This window comes from Kwoniella botswanensis, chromosome 1, assembly GCF_036426115.1.
Source record: "Kwoniella botswanensis chromosome 1, complete sequence".
Lineage (NCBI taxonomy): Eukaryota > Fungi > Basidiomycota > Tremellomycetes > Tremellales > Cryptococcaceae > Kwoniella > Kwoniella botswanensis.
Window position 1 is genome coordinate 10,638,016 of NC_088599.1, and position 27,715 is coordinate 10,665,730.

At 44.5% G+C, this 27,715-nt stretch overlaps 9 protein-coding genes across 9 annotated transcripts; 4 read left to right on the forward strand and 5 right to left on the reverse strand.

Moving 5' to 3' along the window:
- Positions 1 to 211: 211 nt before the first annotated feature.
- L199_004010 (uncharacterized protein) lies at positions 212 to 6,034 on the reverse strand (the record flags this gene model as incomplete). The annotated part of the gene is made up of 10 exons (XM_064889738.1): positions 212 to 436; positions 529 to 750; positions 833 to 961; positions 1,038 to 1,858; positions 1,924 to 3,955; positions 4,009 to 4,230; positions 4,280 to 5,150; positions 5,208 to 5,557; positions 5,621 to 5,780; positions 5,850 to 6,034. 10 exons carry the CDS (start codon positions 6,032 to 6,034, stop codon positions 212 to 214), a joined length of 5,217 nt encoding a protein of 1,738 aa, XP_064745810.1.
- Positions 6,035 to 6,572: 538 nt separating this feature from the next.
- Positions 6,573 to 8,374, forward strand: L199_004011 (uncharacterized protein; the record flags this gene model as incomplete). Its single annotated transcript, XM_064889739.1, has 6 exons — positions 6,573 to 6,598; positions 6,659 to 6,691; positions 6,771 to 6,841; positions 6,918 to 6,981; positions 7,047 to 7,119; positions 7,205 to 8,374. 6 exons carry the CDS (start codon positions 6,573 to 6,575, stop codon positions 8,372 to 8,374), a joined length of 1,437 nt encoding a protein of 478 aa, XP_064745811.1.
- Positions 8,375 to 8,632: 258 nt separating this feature from the next.
- On the reverse strand, positions 8,633 to 9,676 carry L199_004012 (uncharacterized protein; the record flags this gene model as incomplete). The annotated part of the gene is made up of 5 exons (XM_064889740.1): positions 8,633 to 8,787; positions 8,925 to 9,122; positions 9,195 to 9,355; positions 9,425 to 9,534; positions 9,605 to 9,676. The coding sequence occupies 5 exons, from the start codon at positions 9,674 to 9,676 to the stop codon at positions 8,633 to 8,635; spliced, it is 696 nt and encodes a 231-aa protein (XP_064745812.1).
- A 527-nt stretch (positions 9,677 to 10,203) lies between these two features.
- L199_004013 (uncharacterized protein) lies at positions 10,204 to 12,816 on the forward strand (the record flags this gene model as incomplete). Its single annotated transcript, XM_064889741.1, has 8 exons — positions 10,204 to 10,372; positions 10,495 to 10,757; positions 10,849 to 10,964; positions 11,029 to 11,177; positions 11,244 to 11,430; positions 11,521 to 11,947; positions 12,012 to 12,179; positions 12,259 to 12,816. The coding sequence occupies 8 exons, from the start codon at positions 10,204 to 10,206 to the stop codon at positions 12,814 to 12,816; spliced, it is 2,037 nt and encodes a 678-aa protein (XP_064745813.1).
- A 377-nt stretch (positions 12,817 to 13,193) lies between these two features.
- Positions 13,194 to 17,637, reverse strand: L199_004014 (uncharacterized protein; the record flags this gene model as incomplete). Its single annotated transcript, XM_064889742.1, has 9 exons — positions 13,194 to 13,343; positions 13,458 to 13,566; positions 13,641 to 13,699; positions 13,771 to 13,794; positions 13,871 to 14,587; positions 14,660 to 15,193; positions 15,333 to 15,450; positions 15,516 to 15,697; positions 15,760 to 17,637. 9 exons carry the CDS (start codon positions 17,635 to 17,637, stop codon positions 13,194 to 13,196), a joined length of 3,771 nt encoding a protein of 1,256 aa, XP_064745814.1.
- A 408-nt stretch (positions 17,638 to 18,045) lies between these two features.
- On the forward strand, positions 18,046 to 18,726 carry L199_004015 (uncharacterized protein; the record flags this gene model as incomplete). The annotated part of the gene is made up of 1 exon (XM_064889743.1): positions 18,046 to 18,726. The coding sequence occupies one exon, from the start codon at positions 18,046 to 18,048 to the stop codon at positions 18,724 to 18,726; it is 681 nt and encodes a 226-aa protein (XP_064745815.1).
- Positions 18,727 to 18,904: 178 nt separating this feature from the next.
- On the reverse strand, positions 18,905 to 20,138 carry L199_004016 (di-trans,poly-cis-decaprenylcistransferase; the record flags this gene model as incomplete). Its single annotated transcript, XM_064889744.1, has 5 exons — positions 18,905 to 19,030; positions 19,111 to 19,372; positions 19,471 to 19,587; positions 19,687 to 19,829; positions 19,926 to 20,138. The coding sequence occupies 5 exons, from the start codon at positions 20,136 to 20,138 to the stop codon at positions 18,905 to 18,907; spliced, it is 861 nt and encodes a 286-aa protein (XP_064745816.1).
- Positions 20,139 to 20,522: 384 nt separating this feature from the next.
- Positions 20,523 to 21,840, forward strand: L199_004017 (uncharacterized protein; the record flags this gene model as incomplete). Its single annotated transcript, XM_064889745.1, has 3 exons — positions 20,523 to 20,728; positions 20,803 to 21,169; positions 21,283 to 21,840. 3 exons carry the CDS (start codon positions 20,523 to 20,525, stop codon positions 21,838 to 21,840), a joined length of 1,131 nt encoding a protein of 376 aa, XP_064745817.1.
- Positions 21,841 to 22,662: 822 nt separating this feature from the next.
- Positions 22,663 to 26,793, reverse strand: L199_004018 (uncharacterized protein; the record flags this gene model as incomplete). The annotated part of the gene is made up of 5 exons (XM_064889746.1): positions 22,663 to 25,214; positions 25,285 to 25,518; positions 25,575 to 25,640; positions 25,712 to 26,589; positions 26,648 to 26,793. The coding sequence occupies 5 exons, from the start codon at positions 26,791 to 26,793 to the stop codon at positions 22,663 to 22,665; spliced, it is 3,876 nt and encodes a 1,291-aa protein (XP_064745818.1).
- Between the last annotated feature and the right edge of the window lie 922 nt (positions 26,794 to 27,715).

Genomic DNA, 27,715 nt, shown 5'->3' on the forward strand with positions numbered 1-27,715 from the left:
TGCTGACATGAATGCAAGTGCGTCACATATATGGGCGAGGATATGAGGAATAGACACCAGTGATGATGATTGTAGAAGTAATTTCATGCATAGAAACCAATTTTCCAACTTCTGTATGTATATGCAAGATTTCAGAAAGCAATCACCAAGACTATAAGAATGCGAAAGTAAACAGAAGAAAAGACAACAAAAAATTAAAGAAAATCACGACCTAAGCAATCCTGGTAGGTGCTCTGATATCGAACGAACCCGTACCACTCGAGCTTGGTTTACCCATTACGATCTTAGCAGCAGGTGAGGTGAGATCATCGAAATCGCCGTGAAGGGTAGCTTCAGATAAGAAAGCAACAGTAGTTTCGAAAGATGCTTTGAGTAATGGTGAGGATTTGGCGGCTATACCCGTTCGGTTGAATGGCCTATATCCACCTGCGTGGGTCTGTAATATAACAAAAAAGATATCAGTAAAAAGACGTTATGACAAGGGTTGATGACGATAATAAGTTGAAGCAGGTCGAACAGAACACTTACCATGTAATCCGCAATGATTGTCAAATGTCTATAATCAACAGCAATACCATAAGCACCGAAGACGCTACTGATCTCATCTATGATAGCTCTTCGGGCGGCCTCTACACCGTATGTCGTCAATATCGCGTAGATATCGTTAGAAGCTAGATGATCGAGGTCGACTAATTCGTCGGCTAACGCCCACATGCCTCGCAAATTGGATCCTTCAGTGATGAGTGTTCGCTAAGAACACGATCAACAATCAGCATCGTACAATCTGATCATCTGCTTTTGCTGTAAATCTTGCTTAAGATGTCCTACTCACTGTGAAATCTCCTTTATCACTGAAAATCTTCATACATCTACCGATATTCGAGATTTCATGAACCACAGCAGCACGACAGGTTCGTTCGATCAAATCGACCAATAACAACTTAGGTGCATTGGCAGGGAACTGTCAAACAATACATCAGCACCAATATTTTTCCCACCCTTGGATTCCTACTGAATGTAGACGTCTTCGTACTCACCTCTAAATCGAATTGAGCCGATTTACCCTTATGACCATCGAAGCTAAACGTCGTAGCATATTTCGAAGCGAGTTTGAACAATTCCGCCAAATCATCAGATTTCTGATCCCTTCTTGCTTTTTCAATCGCATCCGCTTCTTCATCCTCATCATCATCCGCCTCATCAAGTTCTTTTTCAACGAAATCTTCTAAATCGGCTATACCAGAATCGGCATTTGAATCTTCTTCATATTCATGTTGTTTAGATTGCTTGATCCTCTTTTCGTTGTAGGCATCTTCATCATCATTCTCATTATCTAATTCATCATCTTTTCCTCTCCTCTTGGCATTTCCTTCATGATCAACATCATGATCTTCATCTTCTGCCAGATCGTCTGCACCAGATTTCACTTTCAAGCCTTTACCAACTTGTAAATCCTGTTGAGCCGATTTAGCCACCGTACGCATTTCACCCAAAATTTCTCTCTTCAATCGAGGAGCGAACGAGAATGCAAGAGATTCGTGTAATTGTTCAGAGGTGATTTCGTACTCTGGTCCATATTCTTCTTGAGGATAGAATTCAAGCAAGACAGTATATTTACGCTGTCTCGTACCGCTAGATTCGGATGCTTTGGACGATAATCGTTCAGTCACCGTTACTCGTTCCACCACTTGAGATAGTGTCAGTCGTGAAACTTGCTTGATGAACGATTCGGTGTGTTTATCCGATACTGTTTCTCTCAAAGGTAATTTCATGGTGGGTGTGGTGGGTTTGGAAGAAGCTGTCATGACGATTTCTCTCAATCGAGGAATACCAAGTGTAACATTCGCAGCACCGTGACCTGAACATCATACAAAGAGTTAGTCTCGAGTGTGTGACGCAATCGCAAAAGATGCATCCACTTACCAGCCAAATGGAAAGTATTCAAAGTCATCTGAGTAGAAGGTTCACCGACACCCTGACTCGCCAACAATCCAACCGCTTCCCCAGGCTCTACCAGACTCCTCATATACCTAGCTCTAGCAAGTCTCAAGAAATCCTTATCAGGTATTCTCTCGCTCGCATACGGACTAGATTTGTTCACTCCCTTTTTCGATATGTATCCGAATTTGTTATCATCGATATACTTGTCTAATTTCCTAGCATATTCTTCAGACATTGATCCGATAAACCTGGAAGGCGAATAGATCGCCAGAACAGGTTCGTACTTGTGGGGTTTCTTTAACGCTTTTTTCATGTGGGACAAAGCATCATCATTGACTTTACCTTGTATATCTCCAGGTCGAATCTTGTTGATTAAGGATGTATGGTTTCGAGCGGCAAAATCGAAATGTTCCAAGTGTTTCTGTTTGGTAACATCCAAAGAATCTTCTCCATACATGAATTGTAAGATTGACGAATCACTATCCCTAACAGTGTGATCATAGTGCACTCTAACACCTTCAAGATGTTTGATGAGACATCGCTGTAGATAACCCGATCTACTGGTCTTGACGGCAGTATCGATCAAACCTTCTCGACCAGCCATACAATGGAAATAGTATTCCTGAGGTCGGATACCAGTCAAGAATCGGTTCGCTACGTATCCACCCGCTCTGGCACTAGTATCGAAGGGTTTGAACGCTGGAAGGGTTTTACCCGATACCATAGTTGGTACTCGTCGACCTTCTAAAGCTTGTTGACCGAGTAATGTGGATATCTGAGAAGCATTAACTTTGGATCCTTTCGCACCGGAGATAGTCATCATTTGCATATTGTTGTCAGGGAAAGGTCGGACCAAGTGATCGGGAAGAACATCGTTATTGATTTTAGAGGTAGTTTTGTTGAAGGCGGACTGCATGACTGCATCAAGACCAGCCATGAGGTGATCATCACGTAGGATCTCTTCAAGTCGGATAGCAAGATTCTTTGCTGTATCGGGATCCTCGATCTTTGAGCCTTCAGGAAGACCAACGTACTTCATAGCGGCTGTAGCACCATCTCCTGAGGCTTTATCCAAGATATCCTTTCTCATCTTCTCTCCTTCAGCAGTGAGGATCAAATCATCCATTCTACAGGAGAAGGCATTATGTTGAAGGTACTTCGTCAAAAGTCGGCTCAACACACCGAGAAGTCGATTTGCGATATATGGACCATACAATTCGTGAACCGAATGAACGAGACCGTACGCCGAAGCACCATATTGAGATTTATCGAGTACACCGCAGATCAAGTGACCATCGAGGAAAATGACATTCTCTTCTGACATTGCTGGATCAGATGAGTCATCCCTGCGCCAGAGTTTATTCTGAACCTTGTTCTTCGATGTCAAGTTCAAGCCCTTGGCATTTCGAGGAGTGAGATTTGCCAGGATGGTAGACATGATTTGTTTACCGGTCCAGAGTGGTCGGGGCTTGAAAATTGCAGGTGGAAGTGTGATAATCTTATCTCGCCCAGTATAGTTATCTTCCGTTCGAAGGGCACCGTAGATAAGTTGGAAATATTGTTCTCGAGTGAAGAAGGAAGATTTGTTGCACATCCACACACCAGCTACTACGTGATCTTGAATCAAACCTCGAAGTGGATTACCAGACGTGGGTACGAGATACTGGTTGTCGGTATTGGCGATGAACTTGGCCTCCGCACGGGCAACTTCGTTTTGAGGGAAATGGATGTTCATTTCGTCACCATCGAAATCAGCATTGTAGGAGTTACAATTGGCGTAGTGCATTCGGATAGTTTTCTCTCCCAATAAAACTTTGACTTTGTGTACCATCATACTGGGCTTGTGCAAGGTGGGTTGTCGATTCAAGATGACGACATCGCCATCTTGAATATGTCGGTAGACTTTCTTGTTCCTCTTAGGTGGTCCAGTACTACTTCCTATACCGTGATCGTCACCTTGCGGGGTCAACAATTGATTGGCGATAGCAACTCGTTGCTCAGGGGTAGTTCGGTCCTAATTTTCAAGTCAGATTAGCCTGCATCTCTCCTGCGAATTGAGATACTCACAAGAGATATCTGTGTTCCGTCCTCGTTCTGTACCAAAGCAGCACCAGGGTGATTCTTGGGACCATTTATCACCAATTGTCTTAACCAGTGAACATTCTGCTCAGTGACAGGTTCAGGATATGTCAATTTCTTAGCAAATACAGGAGGAATACCAATCTCATTGGTCTCGATGTTGATATCGGGGGAAATGACCGATCGAGCAGCGTAGTTGACTCGTTTACCCTATGAAGAATGTCAGCTCGAGATCGAAAAATCGTTCCAACTAACTCACCATCATATGTTTTCTGAACAGACCTTCCTTCTTCTCCAATAATTGTTTCACACCTTGAGGGGGCAATTGACCTTGTCTCATCACCGTCGGGTTCTTGGTACTGTCCATGAAACTATTGACATCGTGCTGTAATTTGATCAAAGCTTCCAGCAACAATTCGAATGCCCTCGCACCATCCGCTTTTGCTATAGCATCCAGTACAGCTTCACCTTTTTCAGCTTTAGCTTGCTCTATCAATCTACCATTCAACTCCTGGATTCTATGCGAAGTGGTGATGACAGCTGAGAGAAGGGAATTCTGCGAATTTTCGAATAACTCTTCACCCATCTTGGCTGGCGGTCTAAATCGTGTTGGTGTAACAGGAACGACGTCCATGAAGAACATATCTGCCATTGGACCTGATGTTGGCTGGTTGGAATTCAAACCATGTCTTCCATAAAGGAGCTTGCAAATTTCAGGTTCTTTGGCGAAAAGTAACCTAAGATGAGCTCTGACTTCTGCAGCAGACATGACTCTTTCATTTCTCCCTCTTGCACCTTTCACTTGTCCACTTGCCGATTTAGCTACAGTTCTAGCAATCTCTTCTTGATCGTCTTCTTCGTTGTCGTCATTTTCCTCCACGGGTTCCTCCTCATCGACATCCATAGCGTTGTCTTCTTCAGCGCTACTACTACTCTTGTCGCTGTCCATTTCGATACCCTCATCGATATCTTGGGGATCAGCCGAACGTCGATGTCTGGAGAATTTGGAGTTGATGGCGAGCACGTCTTTTCGCTTGATATGAGCCATTTTGTTGGATTGCTTGTGTTTGACTGAGAGGTCGTATTCAATAATCTTGATGGCTTTCTCCTTTCGGAAAGTGTAAGCATAACTAAACACGCGTTATATATCAGCTTTTACTTATCAATCGAGCGAGGGGCTGACTCACGCAGAACATCTACTACACTTCGCCCAGTTCTTCTTCGCAAATTCGCTCAACAGCCTCTTTCTCTCTTCAAATACCAAACCATCCTTATAGGCATCTCTCGTACTTCCATTCGAGACTTTCTTGGCAGCTTCGAGAGTAGCACTGACGTATGCGTCCACTCTCACTATCAGCTCCGCTGCGTTCTCTCTTGATATGGTCTTGTGTCCGCCTTCTACATCTTCCGCATCGGGTTCGTCGTCCTTTGAACTGGCTGGTGTACCCATTGCTTTGGCGAATATCTGGGCTACTTCATGAGATTCGGTTAAGAGACCAGCATCAAGGAGTCGTATTCGAGCGACATAAGAGGCGAGCTACAACAGCATGTCACTTGATCAGCATTAAACCAAGTACGATGCATGTGGATGATTACTCACGATAAGCTCGGGCATCTTGAAGTGATGACAGAACAGACAGACGGTTCGAAGGAGACCATAACATTGGTTCATGAAGAGAGGATGGAAGACTGGAGTGGGAAGTTCGATATGACCAAAGTGACCGGGACAGGCAAAGTAAGATAGATGACATGTTTCGCACCTGATTACAAGTGGGCATTAGTCAGTAGTTCGATGTGTCAAGAGATGACAGGCTAACGAAGACACTCACACATCCCTAGCAGTCATAGGTCCCAACTTGGAATCATACAAACCCCCTTTCGTGGGTAGATTCAGATTATCCAGTAAGATGGGATTATCCAACCTCTTCACTGACATGGCCTTGACATCGTCGGTGGAGAGGAAGGAGAATGAGAGGGAGGTGACCTCGGAGTGGATTGAATGAGCGATATCCATCTTGATGAGATTGCTTCCAGGTATTCGAACAGAGTGTCAGGGGTGGATGTGAGGATGGGCGACGAGCTATTGGGTAGTCGAGGAAAGGTACTCGTCGCCTGTTGATGAGGTGTTTTTGATTTATTAGTTGGGTGTATATGGAAATATATTTGGAGAAGGATTATTTGTGCGACTGGAAACTTTGATCAAAAGGTTGTCCATGGATTCAACCCAGCCTGAAATTCTGAAAATGAAAAAACTGGACCATTACGTAATTGAATGTGGGATCGGATGTATCTGATGTCTGAGCCGGCGATGAGCTGAAAGAGGAGGATAGAGACAGATACTGATAACATTCATTGGATCATATCTGTTGTACATGTATCGGAGTACAGTATTGATGGCCTCATCATAGTCACTTGATTTATATCTCGACGATCCCATCATCCAAGTCGATTCTCATTATCACCCTCCACAAGGCGATCTATATCATCAATTCAAATCTGATATCCGATCCACGCGACAGAGGATAGATAATAAGGTGTCTCAGCCGTGAACGATGGGTTTGTTTGCAGACATAGATGGGTGAGTTGATCAGTTTCAGGCGCAACAATCAACTCACGAAGCTGATGAGATGGTGAACAGACAGTTCCATCGTGCGGTAGATATCGTACAGAGGTTAGTATCAATACCGAAAATTATCATTGGACATCTAAAAATGGCTGATCATCTGAGTCGAAACGTCGTATTTGTATAGTCTCCCGAAAGGTGGTCCAGTACAGACGTCTTACGAGGAGAAATTATGGCTCTATTCGTTATATAAGCAAGGTAGGTAATAATATCTCAGCCGATCGCCTAGGTTGAACGGTCAATCATGCTGATTGTGATTCGCATCCTTTCCCAGCTACCGAAGGAGATATCTCTATACCTCGACCTGGTATGTTGGACATACTGGGAAAAGCGAAATGGTATGTACAGTCTTCTCCTCCATAATAAACCAGTAGTCAAGCAATCTGATATGGGTGTATTTCAGGGACGCTTGGAACAAACAGAAAGGGATAGATAAGCAAGAGGCCAAGCGATTATATGTGAATGCATTGTTGAAGGTGAGTAGTCCTTCCCATTCAATGCTCAAACGAAACCAACGTCCTTTCATCACGATTGTGCTAAAAATATGTCAATCAAACGTAGATTCTTCGCAACCACGGCGAGTCGGAAGGAACCCAGAATCATATCTTAGAACTAGAATCGTTCGATACGAGTATTAATCAAGATCAACCACCTAGACCAGTATCCCCTGCGTCGTCCTCATCATCTTATCATTCTTCCCAAGCATCACCTATCGCTCAACCTTCCCCACCAAATTACAACATGCTACCTCCCGATCCGTTACTGCCTCCTCCGGACGTAGCGGAAAATATCGTCCCTCCATCAGCATTAACATCCTCGCACCGTTCTTTACTCAATCTCTCTCAAGCGGGACAATCTCCCTCCGGCACGCAATCACAACCGCAAAGGAGCATTCAGGATAGTATACCCCCCGCACATGTTCGATCTAGAACACATAGTCTGGCAGGTGGACAGGGATCTATACATTCTTTTCGACAACGTCAACCAGTACCGGCACCTAATGAATCGAACTATCTAAGAAATCCGATCTCCAATCCCAACGTGCAAATGCCTCAATATTCTCATTCGCCGAATTTACCAGCAGTGAAGGATTTCGTTCAGATACATACACCAGATATATCAAATTCACCTTATTTAAATATCCAAAATCCCATTCCACCTACGGGTCATACGCCCATAACGAACTATCCAACTAGGATAGCAGGTCCAGGATCTGCTTCGACGTTCAACGCTGCTCCATTGAATCTATCAGTCAATCTACATAATATACAAACTTCTCTTTCTGCCTTACATGAGAGATTATCGATCCTGGAAAGGAATCAGAGTATAATCTTAAGAAAACAGGCTAATGCCGATCGAAAGAGGAATGGATGGTTTGCATGGAATGGAAATAGTGAAGGGGAAGATGAATTGGATCAATTGGAAGAAGATGAATTACAAAACTCTGCTTCAGCTTCGGCTTCTCAACATTTGCGAAATCCAACGGCGGGTAGTAGAGGTTCGAACCAGATTACAGTGACTAGGGTGAAAGTTAGGAAACCGAAACTTACGATTAGAATCATACTATACCTGCTTTCAGCGCTGAGGAGAGCGGTGGTAGATCTAAGTGTGGGTTTGACGCTTATGGTGGTTTGTATAGTTGTTCTGGGAGGTGGTTGGAGAAGAGCGAGATGGACTCTGGGATTGTTACAGGCTAAGTTCCAGAGATATCTCACTGAGGGACATATATAGTCTGACGAGCGTAGAGGAAGTTATTGCCAGTTGTATGATTTGTAAATGGTAGTCAACTGCTAGTTCCATAGAGTAATATACACATGTAAGATACATTAAATTGATATCATGATTTGTTGTAATCATTCATATGGATCCTTTCTCTAACTTAAGAATCCGGCCATAACACTGGAATACACTCAATCCAGTCTACCTGCCTAACATAGTTTCCACCGTCTTACTGCCTGACTTAATCCATTCTTCACGTGGTGATCCATCTTAGAAAAACCTATACCAGATAAACAAAATGACGACGAATCCTATCCCTCCTACTGGAGCCCATTTTCGAATCAGAGCTTGAAGGTTTATATTCCTGGCTGCTTTTCTGTATTTTGCAGACTCAGATCTCAAAGAAGTCGATAAATGTGACATTCCTACGTATATATCACGTATCAAGAAGAAAGTAAGCAAAATTGTACACCTCTTCGACATTGTAGTATTTTACCACTCCTGGGTAAGGGTTTTGATTGTTTTAGTTTGGATTGGAAGTAAGTATGATCTATCGACTTACGATCTAGAGAATCACCTCTCCATAATAGATCTTCCATATTCTTAGTCATTATCCTCGTTACATCCTTTAAATTTTCATTCAATTGATCAAGTTGGTTTGGAGGTTGGTTTGACGACGAGGCAGAAGCTGCCGGACCAGCACCCTGAGTTAGAGAACGGGAATCTCGATATAAACGTGTAGTCTTCGATATGAATGTGTCTACACAGTGTCATCATGATACATCGATGTTAGTAGATCCCTGAGACGGTGTTGGGAGGGACTTTGACTCACCGAATCCCATAAATGCATATGGTCTAGTAACACCTTCTATCTTCCCTTCATAAGATCTTTGGAACTCTTTTGATAATTCGTCTAGATAACTGAAAGCTAGTTTACGAGGATAGGAGGAATCGCATATACACATGTAAATGACTTTATCCACTATCAAGTAACTATACCAAACCATATATTAGTGAAACGTTCTCTCTTGATGGAGTGGTATGGGATGCCACGCTACCCACTGTAAGGTATATTGACCAGATTCGATCGAGCATGCAGGTTCACTATTTGCGTTCAGCCTTCTGAATATCAATTTCGATTGTTGTTTGTACTCCGTCAATGCTTTCTCCGTCTATATCCACGAGATGATAGATTAGCCTTGTATCCTTGGACTCTTCTGCTGGGTGAATTTATCTACTCACACTCTCATCATCCACACTGGCAGCCAGTGGCAGCCCATCGTGCACTCTGAATATCGTTGTTGACCTGACCATGTTGATAGTTCGCTAGTGGATGGAAAGAGAGATGTTCACGCAAAGATAAATAGCTGTTCACATCTTTGAGTAGCTTGACGTGTCATCTTATCGGCTAAGTGAGAAATCACTTACGTAATGCTCACCCGACACACTTGAGCCCAATTCCCTCGCATATCTCATCTCGCCTTGTTGAATTTGCCTCTCCTCCTTCTTCTGGAACTGTCATCTTCACAACAATCCAATACTTTCACCACCAGCGACCGAGGGGATCCCGAGAAGTACGGCATCGACTGCTCCAGGACGAAAGAACAAAATCACCACCAGGGACAACTCTTTCCACCTTGACGCTTTACAGTCTCTCTGACAAACGAATTACTACCAGATCGCTCCTGTCAATTCAACTCTCGCAGCTGTAGTAGGAAGTCCGAGCTACAAGTGAATAGAAGATTATACCAACATCCAAAAATCTCAATTAGTAGTGTACGGAAGGCAACCCACCAATTGTCGATTTTCACAAACTACTCGTCCAGTAATTCTTATTCATCATGTCAACAGTATTCTACCGTTGGGGGGCGAGTCGCAATGAGCAGCGAGTGACATTCGATGGAACTCATATCTCAGTATTCGATCTGAAGAGGGAGATCATACTGGGTAATAAAATGGGTAATGGGAAAGATTTTGATATCGGTGTATATGATAATGTTACTGGTGAAGGTATGTTTCATCTTGCCTTTCCTCTAATCACTGCTTTACAAGAATCTAATATACATTCGTATCTACACGATCGGAAGTTGAGTAAACGAACAAATGCTGATGACTTGTGTCCATATACCCAGAATTCAAAGATGACAATCATCAAATTCCTCGATCTTCATCCCTTATCGCTAGGAGATTACCTTCTTCAGCGAAAGGACGAGGTAATGCCCAAAATTACATTGTGGGAACTTCAGCTGCAGATGCCTTGACGGGTGATCATAGAATCGAGTCTCATGCTAGACAGGCAATGCAGGATAAGCAGAACAGGATAGGTGGAGTAAGGGGCTCGGCGGGTACGTTTGGAAGTATGTCCAAAAGATTCGATGGGAGGGACGATGCCAAGGTGAGTCAGCATTCTATTTTGAGGAAATTCATAGAACAAACCCTTGTAAACATATCGATGTGGGATCCTGATGATCGTTTCGCCTTATTAGCCTGGAGAGCCCAGCGTACCGATTTCAACGGGGAACGCAGAGGAAGATGCTAAGATAGCAGCTGTTTTGGCACAAGGTGCGGAAACTTGGGAACAGATGCAAGAGGATATGTCAGCGTGAGTACTTCGCTTCCGTGTCACGACGTACTAGGTTTTGACTTATGCTGACCTTACTATACAGAGGCTATCGAGCACCAGCAGTTCGAGCAGCACGATCCAATAAACCCTCCGGATCGGCCGTAGCTGCTGCAACCCAAAAATACGATTTCGGCTTACAGCACGACAAGGAGCCTCCCGCTGGTTATATCTGCTATCGATGTGGTAAAAAAGGTGAGTGTTCAACTTCATTCTTGATTACAAAGAGGTGCAGACTCAGCTGATACTGTGATCGCCTAGGCCATTGGATCGAGGATTGTCCGGATAACGAAGATCCAGGTGCGAATGATCGAAAGCGATTCGTCCGAGTTACAGGTATTCCAAGGAGTTTCTTGAAGACTGTTGAGACTCCTGGTGGAGTAGAGGGTTCAAGTGGCGGTGCAATGTTGACTGCTGATGGAGGTTTTGTACGTGCTGTACCTGATCAGTGAGTGATCTCCTCGTCTACACGTCTCACAATCCTCTCATTCTAGACCCATGGAAGGAACCTATACTGACCACTTCTCTTTCGACTCAGACGTCAATGGCAGAAACAAGCTGCTGTGAAACCACGAGCACTTACTGGATCCGACGTCCGTGATTCTCAACCGTTGGACCCATCGTTGATTTGTCCGATCTGTAAGAAACTCATATGGGAAGCTACCACCACACCATGCTGCAAGACCAATTTCTGTGAAGAATGCATAACGAACCATCTGCTGGAAAATGAATTTGAGTGTTATACGTGCGAATCAAAGGTGCAGAGTTTAGACAAATTGGAAGTGAATCAGGAGTTGAGGGATAAAGTGAATAAGTATGTGGAAGGTGAGGTAGAGAGGTCTACGAAGGAGAAGAAAGAAAGTGATGAGAAGGAAAAGGAAGAGGCACAGGAAAATGGTGAGGGTAATGATAATGGTGATAATCCGGATGAAATCCAAGCGGATGGTAATAAAATCGATGACGAGGTGAGTTGCGCCTCTTGCAGTGTTTGCAAAATGAGCTAAATAGTACTCACGCCGAACGAAATAGATCGAAGAAGGTGCTATATCGCCTACCAAAGCAGAGAAGAATCCTCGACCTAATCTAAATGGGTCGGATATCGATCAACAATCAAAAAATCAAATGATAGGAGCGAATGGACAAGCTGTTGACCTCGATAACCTTACACCACAGGTGATAAATACATATCTTATGGGGGTGAGTCAAACAATCTATCATGTAAAATCAGATCTTGTAAAACAACTGACTATATATGTGATTGATGTTTGCCATGTAGGCCAAGAAAATGTTATTAAATCCCTCTCTTCTACCTCCAGCTCGAAATATCTTAAACCAGCAAATCGCATTACTCCAAACTCAATTATTGAAATTACAAATGATGAATCTGAATAACGGTGGGAATGGTGGCGCACCGAACGTAGCATTAGGTCAAATAGGAAATGGTGGATTCGGACAGCAAAATCAGTTTAACGATATGGGAATGAACGTGATGATGATGGACCAAATGAATATGAACATGGGTATGAATATGGGGATGAATATGGGTATGGGTATGATGGATAACATGGGTATGAACATGGGAATGGGTAATCAATTACCTTTCCACCAACAACATCAACATCATCAACAGCAGCAGCAGCAGCAGCAGCAATTCGGCATGAATAGAGGACGAGGTGGATTTAGAGGAGGTGGTGGGAGAGGAAGAGGTATACCGTTCGCTCCTGCTTTAACGGGCAGGGTACCTCCCAGAGGTCCAAATATGGGTATGAAGAGAGGACCGGAAGATGATCTGAGTAATGTTAATGGGGAGAATAAACAACAGAAAGTCATGTAATCACATACGAGTATTTCATCTTAATTCATGTTGTATGACCATAACAGCTTGTCGCTCTGATGCAATCGTAAATACTACTAGTATCGTTTCAACATGTCAGATAATCTACATTGCGACCATTCAAAATGAGAAATCAAACATTGTACATTGCGCATGTCACCAAATCATCTATTCCCATCCCATCTTTCGTCATTGTTAGAATCAATTGCAACTGTACAGATGACAACATGTAGATTCAAATCTATAGATTAGCTTGTCTAATTTGACGCGATGTTCAACTTGCAGTATAGAGTAAAAGATACAATACAATGCGCTACAAATCCTTCCTTCTTGATTAGGTCATATCAGATCAACATCATTATCATTACCGTTATACATTAATACCGTGCGATTGGCCTCGTTCCTTTCTCTTTCTGTTTATTCTCCCTTGCCTCTTTCAACTTTTCATGAAATCTTGAAATCTCATTCCAAACTTTCAGTGCTTCTCCCATTTCCTTCAAAGATATATATTTATCTCTCCAATGAATCTGTCAAGATAACAAAAAATAATCCATCAACATAAAGGTCAATTCACTACCGACTCAATTGGTATTTTTTGATGCCATGGGAGCAGGTAGCAGGTAGTTGGACCTCCGACTTACCTGTAAAAGATCACCTATCTCTCTGGTTATTCCCGCTCTAATCATAACCTGCCCATAAGCTTCGATAAATGATAGGTAGTATTTCAATCTGTTTGAAATTGGTATCGGTCTGATCATTACCATATCCATCAGTTTGATGACAGTTCAATGGATCAAAAGCAAGATTGAGAAAGATGAACTCACCCCTTCTCATATACCCATCGATTCCAACAACAAGCCAAGAACCTTTGACCTTCCGTAAGCTGCAGTATCATACCGAACCACTCATTTATCAGCTATCCGATCACCGTTCAGTGGCAATCCATCCACTCACATGATACCGCGTCCATATCACCGCCTGTCGCAAAGTCCCCAACGATCAGTATCATCTCGCACAGTACCTCTCGCAAGAGGGGAACCAGGATTACACTCACCTCCTCATGATCCCTTATCAAGTGTCTGATCTTCCCTCCATTCCAAACGTCGTCCAGCGCAGGAAAGAGGTCCGCCAACGTTCCGGGGTCGATTCGAGTTGACCAATCCGTATATTCATTATTCCGATCAGACATGAACGGTCCAGCCAATCCATTCGAAGTAGGTTTCATTGTGTGAGCATCTTTCTCTATATCGGGAATCGTGGAGAGAGTGTCTTTGAGGGATTCAACGAAAATAGTATTAACTTGAGGCCTATCTTTGATGGCATCAACGGTATCATTGCCCTTCGTGGCGCTCCCAGCATCTGTGATAGTAATGGACAATGGTCCAAGGGCTGGTACCGTAATTACAGGTGTCGAGCTTTTCTCCTTCACTTCCTCGGTACGAGATCCAGGAACCAACAACGCGTTGTTGATCTCGATTTGGGTAATAGGAAGGACATTGGGCAAGGACTGCTGCTCCGACGGTAGATGATCCGTGGGGACATCGTACTCGGAAACTTTCGAGACATTTCGAGGTGGTGCGGGGCTGACCAATGGCGAGCCAGCAGCGGGGTTACCTATCTCCGTCAAAGGTTCTTGCACCAAGCCCGCGATGGAAACATCAAGATTTTCACGTGTGACACTGTGTCTGCGTACATCGCTCTGAATGCGTTGTTCCTCAGGGGAAGAACCAATTTGCAATAATTCGATATGAGCAATTTGACGACCATCGGTCTGGAGGAAAGGAAGCAAGTTCAAATTCAGTATCTCTGAACAGTAAAAGTAGGAGAAAACGAGAGAACTCACTTCTTCCCGTTTGCTTCGAACCTGAAGATCACCTTTGTGTATGACAGCAAGATATGTCGCCACTTCCTCCTCACTATCAAACTTCTCTATTAATCTATCATCTAAACCACAAAAGCATTGATGCGATCCACCCGCACTGTCTGTGAACCTGATTTTGATATGATCGGAGGATGCAGGTTTATCGATGATTTTTCTGGGCAATGGCTGAAGAGGGGTTGCTGAATCGAAAGCCCAAACAGGGGCAGGTAACAACCGCAAGATTGACTGGTCAGATCGAATGGCAGTGCGTAAAGTGAAAGGTTCACATCTCGTGACGAATTTCCCATTCGGTTCTATATGGCCAATCCTCTCCGAAAGGAAAACATGTTTCCAGAGTTGATTGCCCGAACGGAAAGTTGCGCGCATAGAAAGAGGGGAACGGTTTCCGTAGAAACGCGAGTATTCTATTGGAAATGGGGCATGGATGTTCATCCCGATTGGGCGGAACTCGAAATCTTTCAATTGGAAAGTCTTCGAAAACAATGGCTCTCTAATCTGTTATTGCACCGTACGCACCCATCTTAGATCAGCACTCCTCAATCCTCTTCACATCGATATCAAATATTGACAATGGGATGATCGAACAGGAAATAGCAAGGGAAAGTATTAACGAAGAGAAGCATAATTCACTCACGCCATCACGATAGAATGAGATGGTCACAGAATCAGGTTTTGGTCCGTTCACAGCGGGTATGGACGCATTGTCAAATTCGAATCGGCCAAGTTTCACCACCAGTATCCGTAGTTCTCGACTGATGATCATCGTACAAAATCAGCGTTCGAACAGACATGTCATAAGGGTAGGTGGAAAACTTACCATGTTCGCACGTTGCTCTCCCTATTGTCCCATTCGTCCCAGAACCGTTGAAAGCACTTCGGTGTCATGACTCTCGCAGTGATTTTATCTTTGAGATATGGGAATTTGAGTCTTGATAAGTGAGGAACACCAGCCCTCAGATTGCGAGGTAAGAATGGAAGACTCTGCTTGATGCTTCTCGTCTGTGATTTATTTATAAATTCAGTATGCACCCGGATGTTTGTTAGATGTATGACGGACTCACTGGCATCTTCGTCCGATCATTTTCTCTTACATGTCTTTGCCTTATATTCTTCAATTTTCGCTTCCATTCGGAAGAACCCACGAACTCTTCACCGGAAACCACCAGCTTCTTCGAACACAATGTCCAGAATTTGTCATGGGTATTACAGGCGATCTTCCAAATTTCATCTGAATTAAGAGGTTTAGTGAGATCGATCTGTTGTATGGAAATATGGGGAGGTGATTGACGTCGTACATCATCTTGAGGGTTTACACCAATCGCATCCACCATAGGATCATCAAGGGAAGTTTGAATATTCGATCGTTGCTGAGGCTTTGATCTTCGAGAATGAGTGCGAGGTGATACGCGTTCGGTTTTCACCTTTGTTGACGGCGAGCGATGATCGGTGTCTTGCATATCTACATCCCCATCTCCATCATCGTCATCATCGATATTGGTCAAATCGATGACGTCCGTTGTCATTCGAGGCCTAGTGTGTTCGGCCAGTCCAAGTCCAAGTTTGGGACGTTTTGACGATCCGTCCTGAGGCGATTTACTGGTATCCAACTTTCTTTTTCGTGTTGTGGTACTAGTCTGAGATTGGGGCGATTCGATAAATATTTTCCCAACAGGGGGCAAGATCGATGGAACTGGTAAGGGTGTTGTTGAGGTCCCGAACGACTGAGGAGGAGCAACCACTTGTTTGAGGTGGGAGGCGGGTTTAGCAGGGATGTGGTGTTTTGGCGTTTTATCCTGAGACGAATTGCGGGTATCCAATCTTCTTTGTCGTGAGGTGTCAATCTCCTTAGTCTGCGGCGATTTAGCGACAGCCTTCCCAGTAAGTAATGAAGTCGGCGCGGTCGGAGGGGCTGCCGTTGAAGGTTCGAAGTTCGCGGATCGAGAAGATATTAGGTGTTTGGGGTTGGAACCGGACTGAGTAGAAAGGGGGCGTCGAGACGATGTACCTTGAGTTGTATCGGGAATTCCCAGCTTTCGCTTTCGAGCGTTGGGAGTGGTCTGAATCTGCGGCGGTCGAGCGAGTGATTCTTGCTGAGAAGAAGGAAATACAGTAGGTGTGATCTTGAGGGTTATCTTCACAGGTCCTAATCCTGCCGATCGAGGAGGAACATCGACTTGTTTTGGGCGAGAAGCCAATTGAGCGGGAAGGGCAGAAGATTGAGCGGGAAGGGCAGAAGATTGAGCGGGAAGGGCAGAAGATTGAGCGGGAAGGGCAGAAGATTGAGGAGGAAGGCAAGAAGATGGGACATTTGGATGTTGACCATCGGAGCTATGAGAGGGTTGTGAACCGGAAAAAGTTCTCGACGGGCGAGGGTTCTGGGATTTCGAGATGGGTTGTTTCTCGACGTTCGGGTGATCTGACGCCGTTTCACAAGGAGAGGCATCACCCATTCTACAGCTGGTAGGATTGGAAGCACTAGTACTTGGCAAGCGATCGAGCGATGAGAGGTCCCGAGTAGATGTAGTAGCAGGACCAGGCATTGAATCTGATGACTTCTTCGTATTTAACCTCATTACAGACCCTTTGGAGGCTGCATCCGGTCGAGGCACCTTCTCCCCATTCTCCGTCATCTTTCTAGCTCCGCTACGCTTGCTAGTTGATGGTATTGGTCTTGCTGGATTAGAGACCGATACAGATACATTGTTGTCCTTCTTCCCTTGTGATGATGTTACACCTGTACTATGCCTCTTTTGAGGGATTACATTGTCTGAAGGATTATCTGTACACTCTCGTTCTTGTAAACTGATTACCTGACAGTGATTGCCATTAAAGGGCTGTGAGTATCCACCAGTGATCGGAGGAGGAGGTAGAGGATGTTTGATGTTGGTAGATTTAGGATGTCGGAGGTTGTGGAAAGGAAAAGGGGGACGGTTGGTCATTTCAATTCCATCCTTTTTATTATCCCAGATATTCACGATCGATTGTCATAGGTAGGAGACCTTCGATTCGTCGTGATGGGTTCCACAAGGGTCTTTTACTTGTATAGTGTATCCTGTCCAAGTGTGCATATAGGAAAAAACAAAGACAAAAACAACGACGGAGACCAGACCAAAGAAATCAATATCAGTTGCGTCGCGCAAGTACTCGTAATGTTTTGATTTCACATCACAATCACATCCCTGTCCCTGGCTGGTGGAGGAGAAAGAGACAAACAATGACTAATCGACTTCGACTTTAACACCTCCATATACATATGCTTACAGGATTTCCATCCCCGATCATTAACACAGCGCAGAATCTCAGCTTCGTCTTCGAGAAGATAGGCAACGATATCAGCTGAAATAAACATGACTCTACCACCCATATCGTCGTCAGATCCTCAGGTATCATCCGAACCTCGGCGAACTACCAAAGAAACCCATCCTCATTTACCTCCAGGACTGATCTTAGATGAAAACGGAAAAGTATGTAAAGTCTGTAATACATGGCAGGATTTCGCAAAGATCAACAAGAAAAAGCAGACGCAGTCGTCAGATGGAACTTCGAGTCAGAGTCAGAGTAAAACAGCGTTGAAAGGAATGGGTATGGCAGGATTCGCAAATCTCCTCAACAACTCTCAAGCATCTTCTTCTTCTTCTTCTTCAAGTGACCCTACTTCTTCTCCTGTAGAAGTGGACAGGAGCAATTGTCCACCAGATACAGCATCATTAGGTCGATCCACATGGACCTTCCTTCATACCACAGCCTCATATTACCCTTCCAACCCTACCCAAACACACCGATCTCAAATAACCAATCTCCTAGAATCATTGTCGATCTTCTACCCTTGTTCATGGTGTGCTAAAGATTTCCAAAAAGATATTCGCCAGAACCCACCAGAAGTGAAGAACAGAGAAGATTTCATGAAGTGGTTATGTGAGAGACATAACACGGTGAATAAGAAATTGGGTAAACCACTGTTTGAATGTAGTATTAAGAATTTAGAAAGGAGGTGGAAAGATGGCCCGGAAGATGGGAGTTGCGATTAGGCGTTCTTGAAATAAAGGTAGAGAATAGAAGTCAGATGGGTTCAATTCGCATATATATCATTTCAGGACTCGTATTGTAAGATAATACCATGCATCACTCCGTATATTCCATTTTACAACACCCTCTTGATCAACCCAAGATCTACTCTATCTCTACGTGACTATGAACTAATGATCCTCAGGCCCAACCCAATTGCTTTATCCACTGTTTCTGCTGCCAACCCAATAAAATAGGTATCATATCGGACAAACCAAACTCTGGCCAAAAAGTATTGACGAAGTGCAACTGGGTATCTTCCGATGCCTAAGTGATGTTTTCACCAGTCAGACAACAATACCTTTGTATTCAATGACTTCTGACCAGAATGGGATGCGATGACTCACTTGCCACATCATGAAATCACTCAATCTCTTAACGTTCGACGTCCTAACTAGTATATCCAATTTCCCACTTTCCTCTGGTCTCTTAAACAGTCCTGGATTGACTTTAGAGATAGCTTGCGAAGTGCCCAAGTTGTTGAAAACGGTTGTAGAAGTAATTTGGTCTTTTTTCAGTTCACGGTTATGAATAGATCTGACGGTGCTTTGGATGGAAGTGATGACTTCATCTCGGGATGCGTAGGGTGAACAAACATTCAATACACCGCTGTAGTGTATCATATCAGCAACTACAGTGCATGATGATCAACTGATGAGGGATTTACGGTAGACCAGATGGGGAACAGAGGAAGGGACCCAACTCACTTTTTATGTCCCGCAGTCATCTCTTCCATCTCTTTGATAGCCTGCTGAACATCAGGTGGGAAAAGGGATATCTGTCCAATGAATTTGATCTGTACCCCGTATTCCTCTAGTAACGCCCTAAAAATATATTAGAAAGTCAGTTGCCGATTATCCCAGCTTCATAATAGTGTATTGTATGACATTTCAAACACATGATGTATGTTCAATCCGACTCACCCATGTTGACACAACTCCGCCAAACGATCTTTCGCCAACCTCATCAGCGCAGAAACTTCATTCTCTGATCTGTTGAAATTATCAATTGCGAATGCGTAGACTGATACCACTCGTATGCGAAGTCGAAGGCAAATCTCTAGAGTCTGTAACACGAACAAAGAAACAGATAAGCACTACGTTGTTGTTCAATGCACGGTACTACATTTGACTACTGAGTCTCTTGGAGAGGGGCGACTCACTCTCTTCAACGCTGCAAATCCTTCGCCATGCCCCTCCGATACCTCTTTGCCCAGTCCCCTTGCATACCGCCTATTCCCATCCATGACGAATCCGACATGTTGGGGGATAGGTCCAAGGGAGATGAGGTAGAGGAGGACGGTGGTTGCCACCGAGAATAGGAGGTGGACGATGGAGTTGAGGAGCGGAGGGCGTGCTTGTGCGGTAGATGGCATGTTGCTATATGTTTATCTTGTGCATGATACGTCTGTTCTCAATCCTATCTTGATGTCAGACTGGTCGACCTGCATAAAGTTGTCTTTCGATGCTAATGCTGCGGTATGCGGTGGATGAAAGGAGTAAACTAGTCGTGGTGAACGTGATAGATGCGAATCACGTGATATACATACCCACGTACCCTTAGCTCCGCGTTGTGTGTTCGTCATTTCATTTCCAGTTCATTTCCATTTCCATTTCCCATGGGATGGACCACCAAGAGATCAACAACCCCACTCCACTCTCCCTAGTTACCACTTTCATTCCTTGACACACCAATCATACTTTCCGTCTTGTTTTGCCTAATGTTACGCAGACTATTCTCCATCAACAATTTCGACAACATGCTCCGACGCAAGCTTTCAGCTGGTCTCTTACGACCCACCACGTCCTCTGTACTCGCTCCATCCCCAGCTCCAATCACCAGACCTCGATCTAGGTCCCTGGCTTCGGCGGTCTTGTTGTCCAGTCAGAGGAACTGGAAGAATGAGACGGTGGTTACACTGAAAACAGAATTGAAGAAGAGGGGTCTGTCACAACAGGGTAACAAGTGAGTTCTCTCCTACATCTATATCTGTGTGGTGATGACAGACATATACTGATTCAATTCTTATCACATCGCAGAGCAACATTGATATCCCGACTTGAATCTGCCGAACAATCCTCCCTTCTCGGCCCTCTCCCTCCTTTCGCTAACGGTGCAAGGGGTCTATCGACCACAGCTTCCGTCAGTCAGCCACCCAAACCTAAGAGGGATTCCACCACCGGCCCTGGTCCAGCTACCTCCGAAGATCCCAGTGTTACTTCCACCGGACCACAGATCTCATCTCAGAGGACAGAAGCCAGGAAAGTCGATCCGATCGAACCTGAGAAAATCACAGTAGCACCTGGTTTACCTAAATCCGATGTCGCCGCTACAAAAGATGTTAGTGAGAAGTTGGATGTGAGATTCCCTGGTAGTCAGGCTGAGAAGGATGTCGAGCAGGTTATCGTGAGTAATCTATATTCATTCCCTTCCTTCTTAGCCAACTCGCATGTGGTGCTATCAGTATCTTCCTTAACTTCGAATATGATACTGAGTTCAATCTTCGTATTCCAATACAGCCCCTCACACCCGATAACTTCTCATCCGGCACCACCACCGACTCCGCCCCTTCCCTGTCCGCACCAAAGGTCCTCACCGTCGCATCAGCTTCTACGCACCTGGAAGGCGGACCAGTTCATGGAGTGCACGAATCGCACGACGCTCATTCATTGGAAACTGAATCTTCTGGACCGTCCCTCAAGGACATCCCATCTCTCACTGACGCTTTGAGCTCGTTGATCACCGCTCCTGGTAGAGCATGGTCCAACGCTGGAATCAAATTACCCGAAATCAACTTTCCTAAATCTACCGAGGGCCAGAAGGAATACAAATCTGAGAAAAGGAATTTGAACGATGATGAGAAAAGAGGACTGTACGTACTTGCTGGTGTCATCGGGTTAGGATTGGCTTTAGGTGGAGGAAAGAAAGATAAGAAAGATAAAAAAGGATTGAAAGATAAGGTGGAAAGTGCCATCGCTGGTAGTGGTATACCAGGAGCGAGGAGTGTGAAGGGTGATACTAAATGGGAGAAGGCTAGTGGAGCGGGTGTGGTGGGACATGGATCAAGGAAGGGTTAAACTCTTCAACTGACGATGGAAAGTCGAGGAGATTATAGGATGAACTGGAATTCAGAGCTTGATGCTCCAAGTGGGGAACGAAATACGAAATACGAGATATATATATATATAGAAATCAAACATGCTCATACCAAATCGAAGTCCCCATGCATAAGTTGTGATATTATCGTGATCTCACCTTATGTGAAGGCATACACTATTAAATCAGTCTATCTCGTTGGGGGTCATTTCTAGATACCTCAGCTGGGTCTAGCCAGGTTTAAAGGGAAGTCAGATATAACACTAACGAACAGAACAGTAGGATGTCTCACATACTCGTGTTGAATGACGGATTCGCATGATTCTCATTGACTCACGAGTACTGTATAGTAACAAAATGTCTGGATACACCGCTCTTGAATACTTGAATAATCAAACAATAAGCTAATACAGCATTGTACGTCTATACACCACTTTGAGCCTCTTCAGTACCAGCATCATATCAAACCGAGTATGCTACCTCATCTGCCGATACTTCCAACTATAAGTTGTACTACGGTAGAATACCAGCAAGAGCGATATCATGTATAAATATAACTGCTCGTACTGTTTGTATCCTTTCAATTATATCAAGAAAATAAACCTTCATAAATGAAATGTAAATACAGTAATTCGATTATGATCTAGTGAACTATCTTTATCAACAACAGGAAATCAAGTTTCCCAAGACCTCGTCAAACTCGTTAAATATCGCAAAGCAACTAGATAAAATCACAAATCACAAATCACAACCACTTTTCAAATATGGAAAAACACACACATGTCATCCTCTTCATTCTTCTTTCAATTATCGATCCCAGTAAACTTTCTCTGCTGATTTTGATCCGGATTAACCACTCTGAGCTGTTCTTTCTTGATCACCTCCCACATCGTCGTTGGTCTCTTATCAACCGACGATGACGATACTCTCTTGCTCATTGGCGAAGTATCCCCTGCATCGGGTGATCCATGTATCGTCACTGGTCTTTGTATCTTTGAAGTACCAGGACCAAGTCTATGTCTGGGTGTACCGAATGGATCTTCCCCTTCCCCTTGTCCACTGGACGTAGATCCTGGTTTCGTTCGGGTAACATTTGACGAACCAGTGATATTCGAAGATAAAGACGATTTTCGATCAATAGCAGGCGAATAATTCGACATGGGACTAAGTAAGCTGAAAGGCGTGGAATTTCCTCTTTTATTGATTGAATTGACCACGTCTCTGACGGGTCGACGATGTTGTACCAGAGGTGAGGGTACAGGTGATCCGGAAGGAGGTAAAGATGATTCATCAACCACTGTGGCATTCAACGTTCTGGAGATCGCTCGTTTAGGTGTGATTGGAGAAGGGGTTGGTCGTAAAGAGGATTGTTTAAGTGTTTGGTCGTGCTCCGTGTCCAGGTCTACCGCTTTCTGTCTTGAATTAGATGGTATTGAAGCAAAATCATTTATCGGCAATATAGGTGGCGAAGCGAAATCCGCACCGTTAAATACTATTTCACCTGGAGTTTCTAATCCTGAATTACCGTCATCGAAAGTGGTTTGACCATTACCAGATCTGTAATGTCCCGCTCCATCCGGTCGAAGAGGAATTACCGAAGTAGAGGTTTCAGAAGGTAATGGCGAGAGTGAATCACTTTCTTCGGCTCTTACTAATGTCCCATCGGATTCATCTTTGTTGTGTACCTGTGTCCAAGTCTGATCAACAAGGGAAGAGGCTCTTTCCATCTCTATTACAGCTTCACTTTCCACTGAGGAAGTTGACGTTTCCCTTTGGACTAACACCATATCTCTCATTGATTTAGCTGAATTCAGCGAAGATAGACTCGGCCCTTTACCATGTTCGTTCGAGGGTAGATCAAGTGTATCGCCTTTCCAACTTGTTGGAGGATGATTGGAGCTTTCAGGTGAGATTGATGAAGGGTTCGAGGGAGAATTGACATTTTCACTTGACATTACAGGCCAGAGGGTAGGTTGAGGTGCCGGATCACGTATATCCATTTCTTTCTTCTGAGAAGAAGAAGAATTCGATTTGGTAGATGACAACAATGAAGTGATTCCTCCAGCTGCCATTCTGCGGAAAAACGATTCACTTCTTTTGATCGGTACATAGGCTGTCTCAACGGGTGAGACCAAAGTAGGCGACTGAGAGTGAAGATATCTTGCCTCGGATATTATACCTTCTTCAGCATCCGAAAGAGCATTGGACTGACCTGATCTACCTGATCTACCTGAACGAGCAGAAGTAGGTATGGAAGTTTGCGAATACCTATTATCACATGGAGGAACTAGTAAACCAGTAAGATCAAGTGGGTCTGAAGGTGATAAGCTCGGTAGATGATATTCCAACGATGAATTGTGAGATAATCGATTTCTTGATACGTTCGAACAAGGGCTTCTGGATAATTCGGATTGTGGATTTCTTGAAAGTTCAGAATAAGGGTTGGACATACTTGCAATTTCGTCCAGAGTACCCAGATCACTCCGTGAGTCATGAGGCGTGGGGACTGGTCCACCTCGGACCCTCAAGGGAGGTAAAATCGGAGCATCATCGTCGAAAGAAATTTCTCTATCATGGAATGGATCTTGGTTTTCATCGTCGGACTGTCGATTATTCAGCAACGATTTAGCAGATTTCCAATTTCTGCCGCTTTCATCGGAATCGATCACCCAATCTGCATCTTCGCCTTCACCTTCCACATTCCTTGAGCTAGTTCCAGCAGCGTAATTGGGCATATCCTCTCCTCCGAGCATGTCGATTCGGGAGTTCCGTATCATACTAGCTTTCCTAACTGGTTTCTCAGGTGAATAATAGAGTGACTTTTCCCGTTGTGGTCTAGGTCCAAGTAATCTAATACCGTCTCCAATCCTTCTCGACGACTTTCTGAGGGGTCCACCTACTTCTTCCGAAGGATCATCATGAAGCTCCGCATAGGGGTCTTCCTTCTTTCCGCTGAATTTACTGGAGATACTATGCAGAGTAGCTCCAATAGCTCCCATCCCTAAACCGATCGACGCACCCTTCTCCCTTAAGCCCCAAGCTTCGTAACCACCTTCAATAGGGTTTTCAGGACTGAGCTGTTCCATCAATCCTTCTCCACCTTTCTCCCTTGATCTATATGGCCTTGAAGGTGTTCTGGCTCTGGATCCACTGGCAGGCCAAGGGGAAGCTAGTATCGCGGCTTGTTTGGCTTTTCGGCGTCGAAGGCATCTCCACAGGCATAACCCCACCAACAATCCGATCACGGCGAGTATACCAAGGATTAAACTGATTTTGATTGGAAGCGTGAGGGGATGACTATGAGCGCCAGCATCGGTCGGTGCAGATGTACTTGAAGAAGAAGGGGAAGCGGAAGCTGTGGAAAACCGCAGAGATCAGCACAAGCCCGGAGTGTCAGAGGTATATCATCGGTGAACACCACGCACAAGAGTCGATAGTCGCACCTGAGGGTGTATGTTCTAACCCCGATGCAGACTTTGTCTTTGTTCCAATTATGTGGGAAGCGGAGATACCGCTTGGATCTACGGACTTACCACTTGAGGTTGTTGAGGTGGTCGATGTCGAAGACGTAGGAATAGGTGTGAAATCGGTGATCCAGGAGCTCGTCGAGGTATCCCAAATATGCAGAGTCGAATCGGCAGGTCCTCCATCACCGTAACCTGACGGAACACCAGATCAGCTGAATGACACTACTTCAGCTTGAAGTTGGACTCACCTCCAAAGACAGCAATTTGATTCCCACCTATAGCCACGGCAGTATGATCGTACCGTGCTTTAGGGCCTGATACAGTACAATCAGCTTGATTCCCGACAACGAGGGGAATACCTATCTTAGATGACCAAGTGGCTCACCTTGTCCAGCTGTCGTGACTTCTTTCCATGTTCCATCTGCCAAGTTGAATTCCCAACTATCACCATACACATCCCCTAATCCAGCATTCGCTCCACCAAATAAGAAAACCTTCGATCCATCTTCATTCATCACCAAACTCGCACCTCTTCTCCCCTCAGGCATTGGTCCAGGTATCTGTCTCTCCGTCCAGCTAGCTGACGAGGAAGTAGTATCAAGGGTATATATCCTCGAATAAGGCTGGAGTGTTGCTCCTCCAGTGGAAGGTGAAGTGTAGGCTCCACCCAGAGCAAGCAAAGTCCCATTTGGAAGAAGTATCGAGGAGTGATGATATAGCCTTATAGGTAGACTAGGTAATGGCGAGAAAGAGGATGTTGACGAGTCGAACGAATAAACATCCGAGAATGTTACTCCTGAACCATCATCTTTCAGTCCTCCTGTAATATACACTTGTCCATCTTCCGAAGTGGAAGAAGTGGAATGATAGATCCTTCTCATAGGCTGACCATTCCCACTTTCTTGTCTTGTGTAATTCACCTCCGGTCCATCGGTCTTGACATCCATTATCCAAGCTGAATTTGAACCTGTCTGAACAGCTTCGGCAGTACCCCCATCACCACCGAATGATAGTAACTTCCAGATCCCTTCTCCTTCGGAAGATAGAGGTGTGAGCGTATGCCACGCTGAAGTGGGGGCGGAGGGTAAATTGAGGGATGTGAAAGGTGCAGAGGATGTTGAGAATGACGACGTGAGAGGGAGTATGAGTGTCTCGCCTGTATTAGGTGAGGATGAGTAGGTGTAAGAAGATGATGGGTCGGTTTTACCACCTTGTATAATGAGGGTGGGAGGGGAAGGGATATAAGCTGCTGCATGACCCCATCTGAGTTGAATATCAGCAAAGGCTACGATGACCCATCGTATAGTGAGAGAGGACTTACCGGGGTGTGACATTGTTCGCATCTACACCGCGTGCGGTTTGAGCAGTCGAGATTAAGACGAGAAGGGCGATTTTGCGGCCATATTGAATGATATTATCCATTCTTGATATGTGCTGACTACTCCTTCGTCTTTCCCCCTCGCCCATTTTCGGTATATTCTTGTCGATGGTAGGTGACTTGAAGCGATGCTGATGATTTGGGAAGTCGAGCTGCGAGAAGACAGGTGGCTTATAATTGGTCAAGTATCAATTTGAGTCGAGGTGTGAGTTAACTTTGATATCAATGATTGTGAGATTCAACAAAAAGGGGAGGATTATCTCGAGATGATGTACGATCACATCACCTGTCATGTCATCGTACAACCAAAAGTCTGGCCCAAGAGAACAGACATGGAAAAGTAGAACATCACTCAACCTGACAATGTTATCGAATTCATGGAAAGGCAAGTTAGGTTGGGTGGCGATTTACGATCAGCCGAGAATGAAACCGATATATCTGAGTAGCGTCATATCTCTCATACTTAGTTTCTTTTGGCTTCATGAGGGTGGGTTGATGTAGACATCTCTTGTAATCTGCCATTCTGATCGATCTGATGTGATGAATGTATGGATGTTCACTGCAGACTGACAAGAAAGCTTGGACATGTCAGTGATGTATCCCTGTATCCTTGTTTATCGTTCAACCCGAAGTAACCGGAGACGCACGATTCCTCTCCAGGCACAACGAGGGAACCAAACAACGGGATGAAATGAAGCGCCTACATCGGTGATAAGAAAAACCGGACTTAGGGCCGAAGGGTGAATGCCGCGCCACACAGCTTTGTCTTCTATAAGCACCAACGGTGTTTCGCGATTCTCCGTCATGTGTCAGATTTGCTTAGTTTTGGTGGTAAGCAGCTCGACTGTACAGTACCAGGTGGTTTGGGTGGATGCTGGCTCCTGTCCTGTCACTGTCGATACTTTGTTCAAATATTTAGAGGTTTATCATTCACCTTCTACTTCATCCTCGGTAGGTTCATATAAATCAGCTAACAAAGTGAGTGATACTTCTATTGTCGTGTACATAGAG